This window comes from Heliangelus exortis, chromosome 1 (genome assembly GCF_036169615.1).
Source record: "Heliangelus exortis chromosome 1, bHelExo1.hap1, whole genome shotgun sequence".
In the NCBI taxonomy this organism is placed as follows: domain Eukaryota; kingdom Metazoa; phylum Chordata; class Aves; order Apodiformes; family Trochilidae; genus Heliangelus; species Heliangelus exortis.
Window position 1 is genome coordinate 67,659,932 of NC_092422.1, and position 24,196 is coordinate 67,684,127.

Genomic DNA, 24,196 nt, shown 5'->3' on the forward strand with positions numbered 1-24,196 from the left:
ATCTACACTATGGCCATAAGGAAGATAAAATCAGTCTCTGTGCACTATAAGAAGCTAAATTCTCTGCTGAGGGGACTGTATTTCTGTATAGAGTGAAATGGTGGAAATGACTCACTGATACCAATCACATACAAGCAGCAGCATTATTACTGTAGTAGGTCAATGTGAGAAAATCTGTTTTCTTAAATCAACTGCTTCCCACTGTCCTGAGAAATTCACAACTTCAAGAAACAAAATTATAATCCACTCAGCAGCTGAAGTAGTCTCAAGCACTGTTCGTTTCAACTTTCTTTTCATTGTATGAAATATTTTACTATATAAAATTTAAATAAATGAGTCAACCTAACCTTTCAAAGGTTAGTGTGGTTCTGATAAGGGTGCTGTGGTGAATTCACAGTGGCTTTATGCATTTCTCTTTATGCATTAACGGCAAAATGATAAACTATTTTTACTTGTTCTTTTCCAGAGGTGAGAAAGTAACACATTATAAACAAAACAAACAAAAAGCCCAGCACATTGCTTAGAAAAATAACTCCCTTACCCCAAATCTAGTTTTAATGTATGCTCTAATTCATATACAATAACATTTCACATTCACTGAGAATCACAACCCTTTGTTTAAACACTGAGATCATGCAACCTGAAATTAATTTTTGTTCTAAAGTTATCCCTTGGTTTCATGCAGCAGTACTAGTCCCAGGCCAACCCCTAATTGTGGATGTTGAAGTTGCTCCAGTGGTTTCTTAAATAATCTCAGTTTCTTTAACACTTCCATTTCTTACCAGAAACTACCAAAGTGGGATGCACAGTATGAGTATGGCTTGACTTCTTGTTGCTGCAGCAAGGTATTTGGAGAGCAGCTACTCAAAAAGAAATGTTTTCTGTGTCTGCTCATGAATCTCATAGATGCCTTTCTTCTGGGAATGTCTAAGGCTAAAAAACACTTTCTTGCCTTTGCAGATACACCTTTACTCCTTCTAACCCATCCATAGGTCCACTTGACATCGATCTGGCTGACATGGTCCTGCCAGAGAATAAACTTTCCCTTCTGTTTTCCAAGCTGTCACTGAGCAGTACCTTAGGGCGAAACACTTGCATGAATTTCTGGTAGAACTCTTTGGATGCAAAATAATAAATGAAGGGATCTATGCAGTTGTTGAGGCAGCTGAGGCACAAGGTGAACTTGTAGGCAGGATACAAACTCCTGTCATAAAACAGGCGGATGACCATATGTGCGAGCAGAATAAAGTTATTGGGAGCAAAGCAAGTGATGAATACCAGAAGGACGATCATTGCCAGGTATATGGACCTTGTTTTCTGCTTGTTACCATATCTGCTGGATGTCTGAATAAGCTTCCGAATTATGCCAATGTAGCATCCAACTGTTACCACAAAAGGGATGAGGAAGAGCACGACAAATAACGTGAGGAGAAAGGCTACCCAGGCTGCAAAGTTGGGCAGCATATCCCATTTAAGGACATCAAAGCAGGTTATAATCCCCAATTCTTGCACTTCGTAGGTCAGATCTGTGGTTTCTAGCGGGTAGAAGGCTAGTAGCAAGAAAATCCACATACCCAGGCAGGCAGCCAGGGCGTATCGTTTTCTTCTCCACTTGATCAACTTCAGGGGATAAACCACCCCCATGTACCTCTCGATGCTGATACAGGTCATGGTCAGGATGGAAGAATACATGTTTGAGTAGAACATCACAGTCACAAGGCTGCAAAGAGTCTTGCCAAAGCTCCAGTGATTGCTTTGGATGTGATAGGAAATCTGGAAGGGAAAGCAGCTTGCCAGCATAAGATCCGTGATGCTGAGGTTGATCATGAATATAACAGAAGGGGTTTTGGGTTTGATGTGGCAGCAGAGCACCCAAAGGGAGAACAAGTTGCCAGGGATACTGATCAGAGCCACCAGTGTGTACACAACAGGGAGGGTGATGGAGATAGCCTTATTCTGGAGCATTGCCAGAGTTTCAGCATCCAGGTGGGATCCGTTTTTAACCATTTTTCACAAGGGGATTGTTGATCCCTATGAGCCAGCTGGATCATATCATGAACACTTGGCTTAAAAACCTAGAAAAAAAATGTCAAGAGAGAAAAGCAGTATGTCAAAACAGAAATTTAAAATATGCTTCTTTTATTAATCAAACTAAGAAAAAGCCTTAGATAATCTGACCAGAATATTTCTGGATGTACCTAGTCCATTAAAATTATCTCCTGAAAACTCTTTCTTCCCTATCATGGGAATGTTTTACCAGTCTCACTTCTTCTGAGCTTTGAACAACTACTTTTTCCCTGCTGAGTGGTTTTCTGATATTTTTTGCAGCCTATACCTTATCACACCTCTTACATTACTGTAAAATATAGAAAATCACATTACAAATGGAAATTAAATTGGTGTCTGAATGAGAATATTATGCCATAGGATGTCCATGAGCTCAATCCATCCTCTGTACTCCAGATGTCATGATCTTACTTCCTGTAATCTGTTTGTTGGGTTTTTTGGGGGGTTTGGGTTGTGTTTTGTTTTTTGGGTTTTTTTTTTTTTTTTTCAGTTGGGGAAAGGAAAGCATACAACCATTTATTCTTGGTATATGTATGATATAAACAGAATGCATAATTGATAACCAGATACAGATTGAAGTTGCTTGAACTGGTTTATAGTCTGAAAGGACCAGGGTAAAGCAGTAACAAGCCTTCTTCTAACAAAAAGAAAGGCTACTGAGTTTCAATTTCTGCAAGATGCGAGTTTGTAAAAAATGTTCTGTTTACAGCTGCTTTATTGGCATCACCTGTAATTCTGCAAAATTAATCTCAGCCTTGCAGACTGCAAAGCAAAACCATGCTTTCACTGTTTGGCCTATTTATAGCCTTTTTGGCAGACCCAGGAGCTTATGGGTTTGCTGATTTGTCTTAGTGTAGGAGCATTTAGCTGCTGCAAAGCACACCTCATGCCTCGATGTGCTGCCCTCATTAAGCTGCAAATACAGGAATGCAGACTCAAGAGAAGTACAGGGCTCAAAAAGGGAAGAAACAACAATGAATGATGAGAAGGGCGGAAGACAGAGAAACAGTAATTTCTGTGAAGCAGGGCAATAGCAGCCTGAAAAGGCTGCAAGGTCAAACCAGCTGCTAAGTGTGGGCACATCTGTGCTGCTTAATGAAAGAGGGGCAGAAAGTGGGTTCAAGCACTCCTACCTCTGGGCATGAATCATTTTTACTGTTTAATCCAATTAATGAAGTGGAGAGATACTCTGCTCTAAAAATAAACTGTGGCACAGCTCTAGAAAAGGCTCTGCTCCAAGCAGGAAGAAGCTGACTGGGGGCTTACTTGTGTTGTTTCTTTACCTGATCAATTTGATGCAGGGCTTGAGATGCACTAAAAATATTCAGAAATAAAAGCCTATATCAAACAAGTGATCTTAACTAATGTTGCTGGTCTTTCAGGAGCTTTTAGCTGAGCTATTGGAAGCCCAGAAAAAGGCACAAGAAAATAGGAATTGCAAAGAAGTCAGAGATGTATTCCTAATATATCATGTACGTGACAGAGCAAATATGTTCCAAGTAATGAAAGCATCACATGATCACAGCTGCAAAAACCCCTTTGATGCAAATCCATTGTGGATGACACTCTGTTCTTGTTAGTGGAGCTGTATAAAAACTGAAAGTAACTCAATTTTGAGGAGAACATGAAAAAAACTCACTTGACACAAAGCTCTTGGAAAAAAAAATCTTAATGCTGTTTCAGCTCTTCTGTCTTTGCCTTACCATAGAAAATACCTATTAATGACCTCTTTATTGACTCAAAAGTCTTTTTCAAGTGTCACTGCTTTGACACTAATGAACCTAAGCTTCCCAAAACAGACAAGTTTTATCTATATTGGATTAACTACTGAGCTCTAATAATAAGACTTTGCAAGTGAAAAATATTTGCTCTCGTCTGCAAAGGGATCTCACCCCTAGATACTATTCTGATAAAAATTGTATGTATTTGGAAGGTAAGACTGTAGATGAAAATTTCCATTAGATCTGGCATATTGGTCATAAATCTACTGAATATCTCCTACATTCAGTTTTGGTTTAGGGTGAGTCACAAACTTGTTTATCTGAGAGCACATCTTGATAAAAAGGATGTAAAAAAATGCATGCATAGATGCTGCAATACTCAAAGCAGTGTCAGGATCCGTGGCTTGGGTAAGGGCAAATTCTATGCTGGAATATTGCAGTCAGTAAGATACAAATGCATCCCAGATTTAGGCACCTCTTGAATTGGAGTTGAAAGGCACCAGACTTAGTGGTTAGGTGCCTACAAGAACTCTGCAAAAAGGGTATGTCCCCTTGGCATGGTTTTTGGTAAGGAAGGTGTGCGTTGCAAGAAGCAAAAGAATGATGCAATGGTTCCCTTGTATCTTCTGCAGAGGAGGAGAGGGCTGTTGTTGCAAGTCATTCTCAGGGGCAAATAGCCTCCTAAAGAAATGCAGAGTACAGAAAATCCCCCTTCCAACTTTGCATTTCCTTTTGCCAAATCCTTCTACAGCTCTTATCCTGATTTCTTTGTTCAGGAAATCTTGGGCTAGCAGAAATTCCTTCTTTGTTACCCTTACTTGTGATGTGTTGCTTTTTAAATGCCCAGTTTAAGTTGCTGGAACCATAACATAGCATTTCAACATACTTTATCTCCCTCATTATTCCATCATTATTGCATATTTGGATTTAGTTAATGCTGTATTTATATTTTCATCTTGTTCAGGGTAATTTTATGTCCTTCCCCACTGCATCCACAGACTGCCTTTCTTGTGGTTTAGCTTGAAAATGTCATGAATAAAGCAAGAAAGTAATCATTGTGGGGATAGTATCAGATTCCCCTAGCATATTCTGATTTTTTAACTTTGTTTTTCTTTTTATTTGCTCAGCTTAATGCTATTACAAAGCAGTAACAAGAGCTAAAGGGTTAGGATAGATTATGTCTACCTGAATGTAACTAAAAGTGGTGAAAACTTAGGGATAGTCAGTGTGCAATATTCCTGCTGGGGATTCTACCCTTCTGGACTGTCTGAATTGTCAGTGAGCAGATAGAACATTAGCCAAGCACAGAAAACAGACATTTAGCTTTGAGTGTAGGCAGAGTATAAGGAGAAGAAGGAACCAGAAAGGCAAGGAGCCAGGAGCCAGCCTTCTGGAGTTGTGGGAAAAGGGTTTGTCACTGATTCTCAAAGTAAGGAGTTTTAATATGAGGAGCAAGAAGAAAAAAGTGCCCTTTTGTTACACATCTCAGTTGTTCCTGAAGCATCACTGGTACAATTCAGAGAAACACTTCTGCAAATGTTCAAGTTCATCAAACTGAGGAATGTAAATGAGCACATCTCTGGCTGCATGTTCCTCAAACTGGTCGTGGGCTTTACCAAAAGAGGCTGTAGGTTTTGCCTGGATGTTTTTTCTCACCCTTGCAGTAAACTTTCATGCAAATTTTATCTGGCAAGGTTACATCTCTACATCTTGAAAAGACAAAGGTTTGTTTCACTCAGTCAGGATATGAACCTAGAGTCTTCTAAGAAACTTCTTTATATTGGGCCTTCCCTGTTCTTTTCCCAGTTTTCTCTTTTTAAAAGAAGCTTATCTTCTTTTAAGAATAAATACATTTGGCAAATGAGACTTCTACCTACTGAGCACTTGTGTGCACAAGTATTTCTGAGCAAGCCAAACAAATCTGGAAACATCTAATTAGCTGCAATATTTCTGACCTGCTATATCTTTTAGCTTTAGAAAAATAAAGCTGCCCTTCATTTCTTATTTTTCACTCAAGATTATTAACATAAAGGTATTAAGAAAACAATAGGCGTACCCTCACTTCAAAAGGTGATATATTTTTTACAATTAAAAAGTTACATCATAATCACTACATTAATCAAAAACTTGTGGACACAAACTTTAGTCTTTATCTTAGCACAGCTTGTCAAATTAACCTCTTTGGTGGTTATAATAGCTCTGGTCTCAAATAGTTAGGGCTGGGTAAAACAAGACAGTCTTCTCTTGACACAGATTTCACATTGAGAGGTAAAAAATAATCACTGTTTTTTTAGTAAGAAAAGTAGAAGCATTACCAGCTTTAGTGCAGTGGAGGGGTACATGTCTGTTGAACTGGTAATCTATATCAAACTAGATGAAAACATCTTTATTCAAAATGGAGAAAGATAATCCTATAATTTCTTCAAAGCAGAAGGTGCTTCTCTTCTCCAGCCTAAGAGATTTCAAGTCTGTAGTTTCCAAGATTCAACCAAAGAGGCCTTACTAAGAATGAAATCTGAATATCCAGATGAGGGACAAAGAAACATCACAAGGAGATACTGTGGTGATTCTTCAGAACTAGCAAAGCAGGGAAATTAACTGTACATAGCTGCCCTTACATTTCCTGTGTCTGTCCCAGACTGTGCAACTTTGCTGATCATTAAATTTTAGTTCACTTGAATCTTCACCTTTTCTAAGCATAAATTAGCAAAGTCAGGATTATCTGCTGGTGTTAGCAACATTCTCCTTATTTTAGATAAGGTTTGCATAAACCTTAAGGTTTGCTCAGAGTGAAACTAGTCAATGTGGTCTTTAAAAAGTTCATCTCTGCAGTAGTTATGTTTATTGAAATACTAAGATTGTGCTGATGTATTGAGAAAATCCTCTGAGCATCTAATTCTATGCCCTGATGTGCTAGTTAAACCATGATATGAAGCAGTTTGCAGTTTTCTTTATTGGTGTGGAAGACAGCTTGATTTTAGGCTTGTTTAAATTTCAGCATGAGTACACATACTAAACTGGGTTTAAAGATGTCCCATCTTATCAGCCAATAGTTAGAATATTATATATATACTGGTCTTTGCCACATACACAGACTTTGTAAAATTAGTTTTGTTAAGTCTGAGATTTAAAAGAACAACTAGCAAAGCTTTAAAGACATAAAAGCCCAGGAATTCATTCTACAGGTGTTAAGACTCCTCTGAAGTCACTGCCCAGGTACATTCTCTTATTTCCCAACAGCACAAGGTAAGCTGCCTTTTGGTGAAATACTTGTATCTTGCATGTACCATAGAGGAGGAGCGTGCATGCAAGCACTTACTGAAATATTGAGGGCTTGTGATGGGGACTTTGACTCATTATACCAGGTTTTGTTGGGTGGTTCTTGGCTATGGGCAAGCAGCCCACAAATCTTTTAACCACTTTAGCAGATATCTTGGGTTATCTGGAGTCATCCTGTGCCAGAGCTCCCTTCTGCAGGTAGCTTGCCTGTGATTTATTGCAAGATAGTGAAGATTTTGAGCCACTAAAATGCTCAGACGGGCGGAGAACCTCCCCTATGAAGACAGATTAGAGAAGTTGGGGTTGTTCAGCCCTCCTTTCAGAAAAGGAGGCTCTGAGGTCACCTTATAGTAGCCTTCCAATATCTGAAGGGGGCCTACAGGAAAGCTGGGTTAGGGTTTTTTACATGGGTGTGTAGTCAGAGGACAAGGGGAAATGGCTTCAAACTTGAACACAGGAGATTTAGGTTACACATTAGGAAGGAAATCTTTAATTTGAGGTTGGTGAGACACTGGCACAAGTTGCCCAGGGAAGCTGTGGCTGCCCCATCCCTGGAAGTGTTCAAGGCCAGGTTGGATGGGGCTTGAAGCAACCTGGGCTGGTGGGAGGTTTCCCTGCCATGCAGGGATGCTGGAACCAGATGATCTTTAAGGTCCCTTTTAACCCAAACCATTCTATGACTCTATGATTTAATGCTTTTATAGAACTTTGGCCACAGAAACTGCCAGATCAAGTTTAAATGACACACTCACTGATTTCCTTTATAACTTTAAATATTTCAAACTTTGTCCACGTCCAGGATTGGCAGACAATGACTTCCAGGCTGCAATTACTTCCTCCTACAAGCAATTGCCTCACATATCTGTTGTGAAAGTCAGAGGAAAAAATATAGTTAATCATCTCCCTTCTGATCTCAGATACCAGGAAAAGAAGTAGCAGTTTCTTGGCACAAGGTGTTTGTATTAGACAGCATGGTGGGTTCCCAAGAATCATTCAGTCTTCAGGAAACCTGGTAGTCTTGTATTAAATCTGGATAGTCTGATTGATATATTACTGAAAACTTACTTACACATACACACACATACAAACATACATGTGTGAGTATATATATATTTATTCTATTTGAAATCTGTATTTTCTGTCTTTTAATCTATTTTCTGTGAAACTCTTGAAAGTTTCCTTTTCTGTACAGTCTACAAAGGAACTGAGGTAGAGCTGTATGTGTGTTTTTGAAGATTATCTTTAAAGATTACAAAAAAAAGAAAAAAAAAGCTCACGTTGTTTTACTTGCATTGGCACTAAGGATGTGATAATCTGTAGCTCTTGATTGATTTAACACCTGATGGAGTTCATAAACAGGACAGTCAATCAAGTTTTACAGGCTCATCTGAGAAGAGTGTAGGGTAATTCTAACATTCATGTAATGTACTGGAGCCAGAAACTGGAAGCAGAATTGTTAGGGGTAAATCAAAGAACTTGGCTCAGCACTGAGGCCATCTTCAGGTAGGCCTAATTCCACTAGTTGGTCTCAGGATGTGCAAAACCTCTTACCACCTCCTAGATAAATAGACAGGTGCCAAAAAGCCCACATTGGATCCCTAACAACTGGTAACTTGTAAATATTGATGAAATATTGCTCCTCCTGTTAAGTAAAATCTACATGAATATGCAAATCTTTTTCCAGAGCAGTAGCATTAAGTAGCAGGATTTAGCTGGCCCCTTTCTTTACTGCAGCCTAGAATTAGAAATAGAAATCTAAGTGTCTATTTTAGGGTAAGTTGGAAAGTGTGGATGCCACTGGCTGTACTGGGCAGATCTCCAGTGACTGGAATAAGCTCGTATGTAGTCACTTCCATTGTAAATGCAGCTGTTTGAAGCTGAATCCAGCCCATTTTAAACATCCTGTTGATTCAGGTCCTGGTTTCCTGGAGGCCCATAGTCATCTGGATTCTGTCAAAAACTGAACAAGTCTACTAAAATATAACTGTGCCTTTTCACACTTGGTCCAGTCAGCTGCCACTTTAAAATGAGCATCCTAATTTCCATGTGAAAATGAATTGGCACAGAACAGGTTCAAATGCATGATTTTACCTGCACCTTCCACCTGTATGTCAAAACCTACAGTCAGGTTTACATGATCATAAAACTGAATCTGTAGCATAGATGCCACAGCTGCAACTCAGAAGCAAGTTTTTTTTGTCTTATGTTGGTGTTGCTTCTGCAGTTGCTCAGCACATCTCATTCAGCCTTTATTGACAGCTCACCTACAGGACCAACTCCTCTGCTCTCAGATACCTTCTGCAATGTTCCAGCAGTGAACTCCTGGCAGATTGGGTGTTCTGCTTAGCCACATCAGTTAGGAGTGATTTTCACACCATCACTAGTGAAAACAGTCTGGCTGAAAAATACTTGAGAGCAGGTGCCCTGTAGGAGCTTAACTGACATGCACTTGGTGGCTTTCTTGAACATGAGATTCCCTGCTCCTGAAAGGGAAAGGAGGGCTAGAGGTACAGAAAGAATGAATCTTGCTTACTGTCAGACTGTGCCTCTTACAGGAAAACTGTGATATAACAAAAAAAAAAAAAAAAAAAAAAAAGGCATCTGGAAGACCTTTTGTATGGCCAGAACTGATGCTGTGTCCACTCATTCCCCTGAGCCCCCTGCCAATACCTGCTGAAAATAGGTGACCACGTGTTTCAGCAAGAGAGGTGTGCCTGGGCTGACAAAGGGCCAGTGGGCAGGGATGCCTACAACCCAAAGCTGTGGGTTCTCTCCTTATTTCCTAACACTTTGGACAATGCTTCCCAGCCTTGCCTGAAGGGAGCAGTGGTCGGGTCTTGCCTCGGGTGATCTTCATGAGAAATCTTATGCAGTCACAACTCTTTTGCAGTTTGTCTTACTGCTTATTGTCACAGCACAGAATGCAAACTCTGATCTGTAATGAGCTATATATCACTTCATTTTTTTCCCACGTGATGTTCAGTTGATCGGCTATATGGGCTTATGGGTGGTTTGTGACTCCAGAGAATCCTTGAGAAACTTTCTTCATTTTTTCAATGTTACTATCAGCAGTCAATAGCATTCAAGCAACAATCATGGGGTAGCCTGGCTGAATCTGCCTTTTAAATATGGTCATATCATGATCAGGGCATTTGTCTCTAGGACAGAAATGTATTGCCTGCATCTATCTTGAGAGGACCAACTTAGGGCACGTGCAGTACTGCTACAGAGTCCAGATGACATGACCAGGATACATTTATCCTGGGACCAGCCCTGCAGGTCTGGTATTCAAGTGGTCTGAGGCAGCTCAGTGTGTGCACAGCACCTCAGAATTTTTTGCTGGGTAGGTAAGAGCCACTCACCCTGTCCCAGCTCATGCAAACTCTGTCGTTCACATGCTGAAAGAACTGAAAGTTGGTTTCTCTGCAGGAGCTCACAGCTTATGTTGAGCATCAGTAACTGCAGCTGTGATGCTTGCAGCTGGCACAGTATGAACTCAGGCACTGAACTGTGCTGAGAAGATAAACCCAAAGCACAGTGCACAGGTAACAAGATCCTCAGAAAAAGCTAACTACAGGAGCAGATGGACTGTAGGATCTAGTTTTAAAAGCAGTGTCATGTATGCACACAGTGGAAAAAGGAAGAACCAACATAGTTATTGTTTTTCCCCTGAATTACTACTTAACACTTTTTTCCTGACTTTTCTTCAGTTTGGCAGTTTCATACCAGTTAGAGTTATGACTGCTATAGCATACAGGATATGGAGATTACAAAATGGGAAAAAAAAGAAGATTTCTAACAAATGTTTCACTGCTCACTCAGTTTCTTTATGACTACTTGAGCTATCCCACTCATAAAAGAGATACAACAGGAACAGCACCCTGAAACCACATCTGCTGTCATTTCATTCTTCTGAAAGTCCTCGAGTGCAGGTGAGGCAGTTGGTCAAAGTTCAAGTCTTCAGCTGCACCAGGCTGCAAGTGTGCAAGTGCCCTCATCTGTGGGCTTTGGTCTTCTCCTCAAATCCTCACTGTACTTCAGTAATTTAAAGTAAGTAAGTACTTATGTACCGCATAAGTAAGACAAAAATTGGATGCTATCCCTGTTTATAATACTTTTCCTACACTGAGAATTATTTAAGTACCCTAATTATAGTCAGGATATATGTTGATATATTACCATATGAATGGCACCTATGACATAATCACAGGCAGAGGTAAATGTGTTCTGCAGCTCTTTCATTAAGGGATCTGGTCTCTGCTCTACCCAACAGACATACTTTGCAACAGCTTGTTATTGGCTTTACTTGAGTTCCTTTTTATTGGTATCAAAATGAGAAATCTGGTCATCACTGATCCACAAATCCTTACTGGAGTCTTGCCATCTTGAAAAAAAAATTAACGAAAGTTAAGATTCTGTGCTTTGAAAAGTTGTTATTTATTTATCTGTGTGCTAAAATTTATTGCCTTATCTATAATTTTTATGACCTTGGCACTTAGCTTCAGCTGAATAAAGCGAATTCTGGGTATTCCATTTGTAAACTGTTTGTATCTCACAATTTCTTCTACTTCATGTGCCTGTGTTATGCTGGGTTTTAGTGTATGGGCACGAAAATGCAGGCTTGCACTGTAAGCAAAGGTGTGGATGATCCCTGTCTCATCAGTCACTCTATGCATTTGATCTCCCTCCTATAGACCAAGGAGGTTACTTACCCCTCTGGGGTCAGGTTTTGCAAACCAGCTCCAGCTTACAATATGGGCAGGTGTATTTATTACTATGCCACAGGACATACTGTTCTACCACCTTATGCTGTGCTTTGTCCCTCCCATGAGCTGTTGCTTGCCCACCGTGCTTAAGGTTTATAAACACAGCCATGGTATTTTAACTGGTGATCACATGGAAGCAGCACAGGCTGATATGAAGTGAGGGCAGGTTTAATGTAATTCTGATGCAGGCAAAGCCTCAGAACAGGGTACACCAGCAAAAAAAAGGTGAGGTGGAAAGCAATCACAATCACAGGTATATTTTCATAATTATCCAAGTTATAAAATCAATATAATTTATGAGATATTATTATGGCTATATATATATATATAATCACTGTAATACTATATATTAAGTATGTATTAAACATAGCCTATATGATATTTCTAGTGGTGCCCAGCAATAGGACAAGGAATATGGGGTTTAAGCTAGCACACAGGATGTTCCACCTCAACATGAGAAACTTCTTTACTGTGAGGGTGACAGAGCACTGGATCAGGCTGCCCAGAGAGGTTGTGGAGTCTCCTCTGGAGACTTTCAGAGCCCTCCTGGATATCTTCCTGTGTGGCCTGCCCTAGGTGATCCTGCTTTGGCAGGGGTGGTGGACTAGATGATCTCTAGGGGTCCCTTCCAAGCCCTAACATTCTGTGATTCTATAATTCTGTATGTATACCATAAATATTTTTTTCACTTGTACCACAAATTCAAGTACAAATAAACATCATAATTGATATCTCAGGTCCTAGAATTTCTCTTTTTTTAAACGAGATCCTGTTTTAGTCTGTGCTACTGATTGATCATACATATGATGTGTAGCTATATACATATGGTCTGATGTGACTCTGTCTGCAGTGAGGTGGCACAAACTGTGGCAGCTATTTAATTGCTCTTCATTAATCATCTCCTGGTGTGAACTAAACTCTTGATATTTAGCTGAGGTCTAACCCCAGTTGAGGCTGAGGTCTAACCCCAGGTGAGATACGTGGCTGTGTCAGAGTGAGAAGGGGACCTCTGGTTGGAATAAGCTCCCAAAATGAATCTACAGAACAGAGAGGAATTTGTGATGCAGATTCAAATGTGGGAAAGGAAAACGCAATATTTTTACCCTGTGGCACTTGAAAATGACAAATCAAACACTTCCCTTCACTCAAGTATTTTTAAAAGAAAAGGAAAATAAACTCCTCCTGCTCTCATAAGATACATATTTACATATTATATATATATTATTAACACAATAATAGTGCAATAATCTGGTGGAAAAGAAATGTGCTGGAGAAACTTGCTGTCAAGGAGCAGTCCCACCATGTTCAATTAATCCTTCCCTTTCAGAGATGAATGGTCAGAGGGATGCAGAGGAATGACAAGCTGAAAAGAAAGTTCCTACAGATGGGAGGTCCTTGTGTGACAGAAATGAAAATATCACCTGGTAAAAAAGAGAGAAATTCTAGCCCTTGATGTGCTGGTTGTGGACTTTATAGATATTTCAGTTTGTGTGAAAACTGCCTGTTGGAAATGCAGGCTGTGAAACTCACGGGATATGTAAAGACATACTCTAAGATATTTTTGAATAACAGTAGGATAAGTTGTAATAACAATAGAGCAGTAGAAGATCTTTGGAGGGAAAACTATTTGTTAGGACTTCTAGAGATCTCTAAGTCAAGTGCTCTGAAATATTATTGCATCCCTTTTTATACTTTGTGTAACTGAGAATAGATACATAGGAAAAATATAAATGTACTAAGAAAAAAAAGGAAATGTTTGATGCAGGTGGTGCATATTCAGGAAAATACTTTGTGATCTAAACCAAAGTGGGGCAAGGCTTCTGTTACTGAAAGTTAAAGCTATAGTTTTTTTTTAGAAAAAGCCAGCTGGCACAGAAAATCATATACTTCAGGATGACACATATTTAGGGGTGGGAATGTTATTAAATTCTCTGTATTCTTAGACAAAAGGACAGGAAAAGTTATTAATAAAGTCCAGGAAGGAACTGGACAAACAGTTTCTATGTGTGATGTATATGAAGCAGGTCAGATAAAGCAGTCAGCCAGAAAAAAAACCCACAAACCAGATACTTTTATCTCTACAGATATATAAAAAGTGTAAAAATGCTGAGGCTGATTGCCCTGGTTTTCATCTGGGAACCTGACCCAATTAGGCACCTGAAAAGTCTGATAGCAGATGTAACTGATAAAAATGGTATCACCAGGGCACATGCTGATACAGCCTTGCCAAAAGAGGCCACGTCACTGGAGTATCAGCACTGTTGTATTACAGGATGCTTTGTGTCACATCCAGTAAATAATTCATCTGCATCAACAAAGGAGAAAGAATTTCCATGGGATGAAGGTTGTACCTGTCTCCAGTGGATAGACAAAGGAGACAGAACTTCTCTCTTTTTTTTCTTTTGTTTTTTTTGTTTGTTTTTTTTGTTGTTGTTGTTTTTGGTTTTGTTGTTGTTGGTTTTTTGGTTTTTTTGTTTGTTTGTTTGTTTTTGTTTGTTTGTTTTTGGTTTGTGGTTTTTTTTGTTTTGTTTTGGTTTTTTTATTATTATTATTATTATTTTTTTATCCTTAAAGTCCCTGGCTGGAATATATAAACCAGATTGCCCCATCAGTTGCTTTGAGACATTGACACAAGCAGCACTTGCTGGCTGCAAAGCCCAGCAGAGAGTGGAGCCTACTGCTGTTCCTTCCCTTTTCCAAATGGATACAGAATCAGGTGTTGGAGAAACACCAAAAAAAAGCCTTATATTGAAGAACCCTTTGCCCTCTTAAAAATGCCTCCTCCTGTCCCCAGAAGAGATGCTGCTCTGACTGAGGGCCCTGAGTGAGTACTCTGTGTGTTGATTGGCATTAATAACCACATTAACTGGTTTTCCTCTGCCATGGAGGCCACCTGGCCAGGGACAGCCTCTGCCCAGGTGCTGAGCCTTCCTCAGCAGGATGATGGATAGCAGCCTGCCTGTTCCTCATGGAGCTGGACTGAGCCAGATGCTGAACCATGACAAAGAACTGGTGGGAAGAAGGTAGCTAGAACAAACCAAATCTGTACCAGTGAGCCTTGTGAGCTAATGGGGCAGAGAAGCAAAATCCAGTGATCAACGTTTTCCCTGGATCTCATTAATCTATTAGCACTGATATAATGTAAAAGTGCAACTTGTTGGTTCCAAAGAAGTACATACCACATGGAAATATCTAACGAGAAATGAGACTTGGTAGAAAACAGCAAGCTTGAAAACTGTGCTCTTGTGAGGACTTCCCTATCAAAAGGTTTTGGTTCCTTTTTTCACTCTGTTGTAGTGCCATGGATCTCGAAGGAGAATTGCCACTGGGAGTTCCTTCACTGGCAGGCATCTGGTGCCTTCAGAAGAGTCTGTAAGAGGATCACAGCCTTCACAGCAGCCAACATTTTTTTCTGAAATCCCGAGGAAACCTTCAGCTTCCTGGGAATAGAGATGGAACAACACTTCTGAAAACACAACCCACTCTCCTGTCCTCTGTGAAGAAGGAGGATCAGCAACTAACTGTTTTCTCACTTCTCCTTCTGAGAATAGCAGAGCTCATTTAATTGCTGCTACTGCCTTGTTCCCATCTCTGTTTTGGGACTCATGGCTTTCACTTGCTCATGGGAAGTTCAGGGCCACCATCTCAGGGATTTCCCACAGACCTGCCAAGCCTACGCCATCCCCAGACCCTGCTGAAGTCACCTGAGGACAGGACATGGTTTCTGCAGGTGCCTGTGGTGTCCATCCTGCATCTCCATCAGCACCAATGAGACAGTGGAGGGGCCCAGTGGGGTGTGTGAGGTGGAGTCGCTGATGCTTGTGATGGGCAGCACTGCAGCCCACAGAAGGTTTAATGTGGTTTGGCAAGCAAATGATGATAAAAAACAAGGTTTTGAAACTCATTCAGGTTACTGAAGGATACAAGTTCAAGTACCTTTAACATCTCAGCAAGATCGTTCATAAAAACATGAAGGCAATGTAAATTACAGGAGAGCATCTTTAGTATGGCTTTTTTTTCCTGTGTGTTTCCCTGTCCCTTGCTCTGCCCCATTGTCATACACATAGGTAGAGAGGAAAGAGGAAGAAAAGCAGAATTTGAAGCTTTAGAACAAATCTGCTTTTTCTTGTGGACTGTGGTTAAGTAAAGGCTGTGCATTACATTTTCATTAAAAAAGTCTGGAACAGCAAAATAAATTGTTATGGCCCCTTCTATCACCAACCATCCAGATAATTAAAGCCACGGTGCTCTAACTTTTCAGATTTCAAATACCATAATGCGGTGATAAATGACATTTTATCACATGATGTGGAAAAAATTTTGTATAAATTAGATCTAGCTGCTTAATTCAGCTTCCTCTTTCAGGTCTTTCACTCTCTGAAAAAATTATACATGCACACAAAAAAATAATTCCTCAGTTCAGACCTCTCCTGCCACTCTCATACCACTTCTAAAGATGTTACCTCTAATATGTACTATAAATTTCACATAAAAGTTACTTGTATACTTAATGATAGCTTTTAGAGCTTTCTGTTCTAGATTGTTATAAACTACCCTACCCAAAAAATTGAGGCTTATTATCTAGTCTTACTTACCTGTAATCTACCTTTTTTTTTTTTTTTCCGAGACTGGTAGAATGAGAAGACATTTAGCAATTCACCAGCTAAAACCAATCCTTTCTTTTTAGAGGTTATACAATCACAACAGGAAATATTTTGAAATGGTCACTCTAATCACAAGACAGACTACTTTTAAGGCTCAACATGTGTTTATATGTCTCCTATTTTTAGGTCACACCACATGCCAACTCCTTGCCATTGCCATTTGTATTTAAATTATAAATTAAATAATAACTTTTGCAGTCTTCAGTAATAGGATCATAGTCCACTCTTCCTTTGTTCTTACTTGCTATACTCAAATTCATAATCTGTCAGAAGCCAAGAGTGAAGACTTGCTAGTTTACATTTAAAGGTCAAGCTTTTGCTTGCCTTGTAGTTACTGCCATTTTTTTTCTTGTTTCTAAAAGTACTGGCAACAAAATACATGGGAAAGATGATAATTTTGGCTGAAGTACACAAAAGGAATAAGAATTTGAAATATTTTTGCAGAATCAGTCCTTAACAGTAGCATTCTTGGCTGGTTTACATGCACCTTACTGGGAAAAAAAAAAAAAAAAAAAAAAGTTGTGTCCTCCCAGCAAAACTGTCGTTGAAAAAGCAGCAATGATGCCTTGACCAGGAGATCAGTATGTCAGTGACCTTTCTGCAACAGCATAACAAAAACACTTTCTAGATTTGAGTAAGGATCCACCTTATTGAAGATGTCTGTGTAAAAGGAGGGCTCTGTCACTCCCTAAGCACTTCTGAAGTGCTGAGATGTTGGAGGCTGAGGACAACATCCACACAGGCTTCCTCATTATCACTCCTGCAGAAAGCCACACCAGTAAGGAAACAAAATTGTTCATGACTTCTCTATATCTTTTTGTGAAAAAAGGCCTCATTACAACAGCAAGATAGATAATTAAGAAGCAGGACTCTTCTGTGAGTTGACAAGACTGTAGGTGTGTCCTTGAGGATGACAGTCACGTTTTTTTTAAGTTCCAGTGCCCTCTCTTTCACTTGCTCAATGTCTTTTAAAGTCACTTTGCTATTCTGATTTAATTTTTTTAAATAATACTAATATATTTGCACTGTTCAGTTGCTTCACTGATGAGGGTATAAGCAATATTAGTGTCTTGTTTTGTAAATTTTTTAAGTGCTATAGGGAGAACCAGGGGCTTTCGAAATTGCCAACTACTTTCATTTAACTGAAAAAGCAATCTGTAAAAACCATACTTGTATTCTTATTCTAAGAAGAAAACTGGTGCTGTAATACACTACCCATTCACTGAGAAGGTTTTCTATTCTTTTCAAGAATACCTTAAGAAATTAACTATGTTCTGTATTCATTTTTTTCCAGAAAGTATTAATACAATTTGTTAACATGAAGTGGTCTTGTTCTCATGGTTTATAACTGCTTTTCCCAGACAAAACATCGAGAACTCTTCTGCTATAATCTTTGTAAAACTTTCAGTGGTTTCTTGAAACAACACAGTAAGATAGATAAAACAGTTCAAAAGTTATGACAGAAAGCTCTTGAATCACAGTATTCTCAGAGTTGGAAGGGACCTCTAGAGAACATCTAGACCAGCTCTCAATGAATGAGGGATTTTTGTGCCATCGTTTTGAATGCCCAGTTCAAGCCATATTCAAGGAACTGTACTTGTCAAAGCTGTGATCATTTTTTTTTTTTAAATTGAGCACTTCGTTCTACCTTATATTGTGATATCTAAATAATGAGACATGCCAAACCAAATATCTTTATAGAAAAGTCTTTCTTTACAGGTAGTGTTTTTCTTCAGCCCAGATTACAATAATACAGTAATACTCTAGAGGGAATATCTCCACAAAGTGTAAGGTACAGTAGGATTTTCTGGTTCTCAAATGACTGAATAACTCATATTACATAAGTCAGGGTGTGATATGTTACACTGGATTTCTGATGTTGTGTTCTTGTTACTAGTCAAGATCAAGAAAACCACAGTTCAGCTAAAAAACAGTTAAGAGTGTTTCTTGAGAAACTGGGTGTAAAAACAGATTGTGGTTAGTTTTGCTCAATCAGAAAAAAAACCAAAAAAAAAAAAAACCAAAAACAAAACAGAAAGCAAAAAAAAGGCAGAGACATAGGAAAGCAACAAAATGCCTAGAGAAGCAAATTCACAGAGAGATCCTATAGCACCCACCATCCATGCCTCCTCCATCATGTCTTGTAGAAATATAAGCAGAGACATCTGCCTCCCCAGAAGTCTCCATGGGCCCAGCTGAGATATCCTATGCCTTTTCAGCTTACAATTAGACATTTTAGAATGAGATCCACAAAACCTGACAGAATGGCAAGCAAGCTAGACAACAGGAAACACCTCTATCCCTAAGAAAACTGCAGCTTTTGTCAATTGGCTGAGGGTTTTAAGACCTCTTGCTACAACTGGGCATAAAGACAGAAATTTCTCCTGGAGTAAGATGCTTGCATCAGTCTTACCTCACAAAACAAAGAAGGCTCCAAACCAGCAACAATGGTACTGTTCACATTTCTCAAACATCACTCAATGGGGATGTGGGAGACACAAATTCATTTCTTCATTTCTTCAGAGTGGTGAGATTTGAATCTACACCTCCCACCAAGCAATACAATTTTCTATTAGTCACTTCATATAAAACATGTAAATTACATTGAAATAGAAACTGCAGTTTGAAGTCTTCTCTCAGGTACTGAACAAAACACTGCAGGCTTTTTTTCCTCACCCATGGATTTTATATCCTAGTTGCATGATGGAAACTGGAACAAATTCAAGTGGAAGAGAAAAGAGAAGTTGTACATAAATAACTTTAACGTAGTGGTTAATTCATTTCTGCAAGAATGGCTGGATCCAATCAGTGAGATGTGTTCTAAGCATTCACAGGATTAAAGGGCACACGGTGTTGCCCCTTTTCTTCTGATTGCACTCTATGCAGGATCTGTTCCAGTAAGTCTCCAATGAGTGCTGTGACTATGATAGAGTGGGTCTTCAAAATAATACAGCACAAGGAACAGTCTTTCACCAGTCCACAACCCTGGGTCATTTCAGGGTTTCAGTCTGATCTGGGTATTAGGATATATGTGCCTCTGAGTGTTTAGTGACTGGGCTTCATAGTTTTGATATCAGGCACCCTTAGCAAAGGCTGAGCAGTTCAAGACCACAGTCACTTAAAGTGACAACAAGAGAGTATTTAGGCTCCAAAACCCTTTTTTTCAGTGCTATCATTATAGCCAGATATTGGAAATTTGACCTGTGAAAAAATCTTTTCTCCTCTAGTGTGAGGTTGGGGTGAATGCCAACAAGGAGATCAGGCATATGATGCTCCACATACCATATGAGCCATAAATTGACACTTGCCTTCATCTTTCTTCTGGGACTATGCCCCCTTTGAAGAAGAATCTCCTTGGCTTCTGCAACTAAATGCTCCCTTGGTGACCATAGTTCCCCCCTGGATGGATTTCCTGCACTCTCTATTGCAAGACTCAGTGGAAGTCAAGTGCCTTTTCGGCTTTTGTGCCAGTCCCAGTGGTAAATCTAGGTCAAAAATCCTGGCAGGTGTTTCATCCTGCCACTTAATCAGCTATCTAGTCCTCCCAGATGATGGGATATCCACAGACAGTTTAATTTTTCCCTTGCCAACCCTCTAGAGAACTGATACCCCATTGATATATTCTGTCAGAACAGACCAGGAAAAGCACTCAGCAGAGAAAAACTACCTGGCTCAACTCTGCATTTTGGATTCTTCCAGAGTAGCCTGGATATAAGGAACTTAAGGAGGTGAAAGAAGGTGAGTTTGGCAGGTGGCTATGGTGTCATCATTTCAAACCACCAGGTCAAGTGCTCCATCCTGACAGGGATGGAGTGAAGTAGGGCTGATCCTTGTTGCATGAACATCCCTGATTTTCTGTGTTACTTAGAGAAGGATGACAAGCCTTGGGTCAAAGGTTCTTACTTGCACTCTCTCTCTTGCTGACGTCCTTTGTGTATCCTTCCCAACCCTGCCTCACCAGGCTGGGATGGTAGAAGGATGGTATAAAGATCCTATACTTAGGGTGACTACACTTATCTACTACAACTACTTACACTTTCTACCACACAGGGAGGTACCTAGGAAGCTGTTTCCTCTCCTTTAATACCAGATAAAAGCACTTCAAGAAAAACAAAAGATGGCTTCATGGAGTTACAATGTGTGGCAGGTTGGCCTCAGAGCAGAGACTAAATGTTTTTTAACAGAACTAGGCTCTTGGGACATACACACACAGAGCGTAGTTTACACACACCTCCTCACCCCAGCACGAGGCCTCAGCTATCTCTTGCAACATCCTGTCATTGCTTTTACAACTAATTTGTACCAGTGGGTATGCAGAGACATCACTGTGAAGGACAGGCTTTGAGGAAAGCAGCAGGTATCAGGTCATTTTTAGTGTTGTGTGGTGGTTGATAGCAAGCAATCCTGATAATTCCCATGCAGTGTGTGATGTAGGCTCATCAAAACAAAGCACTATTAGAAGGATGAGTGGAAAGACCATAAGATTCTTGATGGTAAAAGCCCAACAGAACCCATTCCTACTAAACTCTTGTCACCTCTCCAACCCGGTCTTGCTTTTCTGATAAGAAGCTACCTGAAAATTTGCATGGCTTTCATACTGCCAGTTGGTTGGGAAGATGCATAAATCAACCTATTCATAGACTGCAAACAAAGGAGAAAAGCAAGATGATCTAAGAGATTGCATATTAAAGAGTTAAGAGGAAGGGAGGAGAAATAAGGAAGTAGTGGTTGAAACAAACTGCATTTAAGCATAGAAAAAGTTAAAAAAGACTTGATAACATTTTAAACAGAGTGTAACAACAACCTAGAAGAACCCCAAACTAGGTGTTTGGGGGGTTTTTTTTGTTGGTTTTTTTTGTTTTTCCTGGGGCACGGGGACATTCAAAACTAGTGGAAACTATAATGGGAACTGCAGAAATGGAAATTCTCCACTTTTAACCAAAAAAACCCCAGTAGGTTTCTCACCCATCCAGACTGAAACATGAAGTGAAGGGACTAATGCTAATGAGAAGAGAGGTTGGTTTCCAAACTTATCCAGTGTAGGGTGGCATAATGTCTGAGACCCCATCATTTCTTACGAGATCTATTAGATCAAAAGTATACAAAACAGAGAAAATCCAAATTTACCTTAGAGTTAGCCACTAAGGGAAGCTGGACTGCTGGCAGTGTCCAAAAGACATACACAAACTGATTTGCAAAGACCATTTACATATTCTATAATTATTTATACATGATAAGAATATTACTCTGGTTTTTAAAAAAATGTATCATGTTTGTCTGTCTCTATACTGGGGAAACACTCTTTTTCATCATTGACAGTAGTGATTCAGCAACAATTATAATCTGTGTAAGGCTAACATAGAAAAAAAAAGTTATAATATTATAGTCACTCTGTCTTGCAGATATGTGTTCAAAAAAGTGCTTTTCAACTGTCTGTATGTAGGGCACTGATAAAATTTATGTCACCGTGTTTTACTTGTGTGAGTGGTCATGGAAAAGGACTAAGTCTAGGGATGATTTAAGATTAATTTATCTCATTGTCCTGGTTTGGGCCAGGATAAAGGTGATTTTCTGTCTTGTACTTTTGCTTTTAGCTAAGTCTCTTGTAAGTAGTTGCACTTGCTGAAATTAACAGTAAGTTTCCCAGACAGTGTGTGTTTCTAGGACTGATAACACTTGATGTTTATAGTTACTGCTAGAGACTGGTGTGCAGAGCCAAGGCCACTGCTCAGCTCTGAGGAAAACATAAAGAGGTCCCACCTGCATCCCTCCTTTGGGGAGGAACGGACAAGATAGATGCCAGAATTGACCAAACAGAGTATTCCATCCCATATACATCATCCTCAGTATAAATTTGAGGAATCACGAGGGCCAAGCCAGATTTCCTGCTTCCAGCTTCCGGCTGCCTGCCCTTCCTGCTTCCCTTTTCCTTCACCCCAGCACCCTGGAAGGATCCCGTCCGTTTGTCTGCCTGTGCTCCTGATCCGTGCCAGCCCATATCTGTGTGTTCCTGCCTCCAGTTCCCAACTGCTGCCAACTCCAGGAGTCCAGCCTGGACTTTCCCAGAGCTGCCCTGCAGCCTCGGTGGTGACGTGAGAGCTACTGGGGGAAAGGGGGGAGGAATGTGGTATTCCTTTTCTTGTATATTTGTATATATTTAGTAATTTTTCCTATTTATCATTACTGTTTCATTAAAGTTGTGTAGTTTAGTTTCCAACCCATAAGTCTCTCTCCCTTATTCTCTCTCCTTTCTTATAAGGGAGGAGAGAGAGATTAATAGAGAGCGTCTGTTACTCGGTTTAATTGCCGGGCCAGTGTTAAACCATGACACTCATAAGTGAAATAAATGTGACTAAAAGTAATACAAAGTGGGAAAAAAGAAAAAAAATTGAAATATTTGATCTTGATCTTCAGAGATATTTAGTAGTTTACTTGCTGCAAGCTTTACTTTCTTCTCCTATATAACCACATTTAACACTTGTGCATGAAGCAGTAAGATAGCATATGTCTGTGACATTTTTATTTACCAGCATCACTGTGAGTTATCTATTTTCACTGCCTTTGATGGCTACACATCAAGAAAATAAAGCTTCAGATTAGATCTTGAAAAAGGAAAAAACACTCATGAGACAGATCTCTACAACACATTTCTCCTCCGGAAGAGGAAAGCCTTAGTGTTGACACAGAAAGCACAGACTACTTCAGGGAAGGCTTTGATGTTTCTTCTTCCCAGAAGAAAGTAAAAGGGTACAACAGCACTGGGCTGCAGAAATGGAAGGCAAAGGCCAGGACTCTGTGGACCACAGTGGGGATCACTTGCAGCAAGATGTTGGCCCAGGGGATGCTTTCTATCAGCCAGTCAATAAATTCTGTTCCTGTAAACAGTGTCATGTCCGTAGTAACTCAGGAGAAGGTTATAAACATATGCAATGCCAATAATGCCAATCTTCACTATATAGTAATCCACCAGAAGTCAGAGAACTGTAGGCAGGCCATAGGTTAGTATTTCCTACTGACCACATAACCACTGTAAAGCCTGTTGGTGTTCCCCTCCCTTCTGGCAGTGTCCCCATGAGCCTCATGCTCACTGCTCAAAATGCCTCTCACCCACCCTTTTTTCAGCCTGGGATCAAAGCAATAAAGATACATCTCAGAATAAACAGCAGAGTATTTCATGTGGTTGCAAAAGCCAGTCTGCAAATCCTACACCAAGTCCTGCTTGACTCAATATGATAGACCCAGTTTATGAATGGGCCAAGACCCAGTGAATACATTTATTTTGTGTTGAAGGCAACAGGAAGTGAGAGCATTTTGCATTCATCTCTCTTGTGTCTACACAAGAGTCCAGCCACAGCTGGACACAAAAAGATCTTTGATACGGAAGAGTGACTTTGGTTTTAATGCCTGGCACATTATGAATTTCTGTCCAGTCCTTTGTGAACAAGCCCCTACTTATTAATTTATTTTTTTCAGATATGCTAGAGAAGTTTCCACCGATGATATATGGAAGAGAGCTTTTTCTTTGCTGAGACAGGTGGGAGAAGAGCAGCGACTCCTGTAGCAAGTTACTCTGAACCATGACTTTTTTGGCAATTGCAAGTTGCAGCACTATTTTGTTTATTTATTTCAAGGATAAGGAAGTCAAATCCTCAGGTGCCCCCACACATAGGCAACAGCATTTCTGACCACCTATTTTTCC

The 24,196-nt window shown here is 39.8% G+C and overlaps 1 protein-coding gene across 4 annotated transcripts in view; it reads right to left on the bottom strand.

Annotated features, from left to right (window-relative positions):
* Positions 1-537: 537 nt before the first annotated feature.
* P2RY8 (P2Y receptor family member 8) overlaps positions 538-24,196 on the bottom strand; it is a 30,260-nt gene continuing 6,601 nt past the window's right edge. For 3 of the 4 annotated variants that reach the window (XM_071747145.1, XM_071747166.1, XM_071747156.1), the window contains one exon: positions 538-2,075. In XM_071747145.1, the coding sequence (XP_071603246.1) occupies positions 934-2,007 (1,074 nt within the window). In that variant the 5' untranslated portion in view covers positions 2,008-2,075 and the 3' untranslated portion in view covers positions 538-933. Of the gene's footprint in view, positions 2,076-9,331; positions 9,551-24,196 lie in introns of all 4 variants that reach the window. The other variant, XM_071747176.1, reaches the window with a different exon arrangement.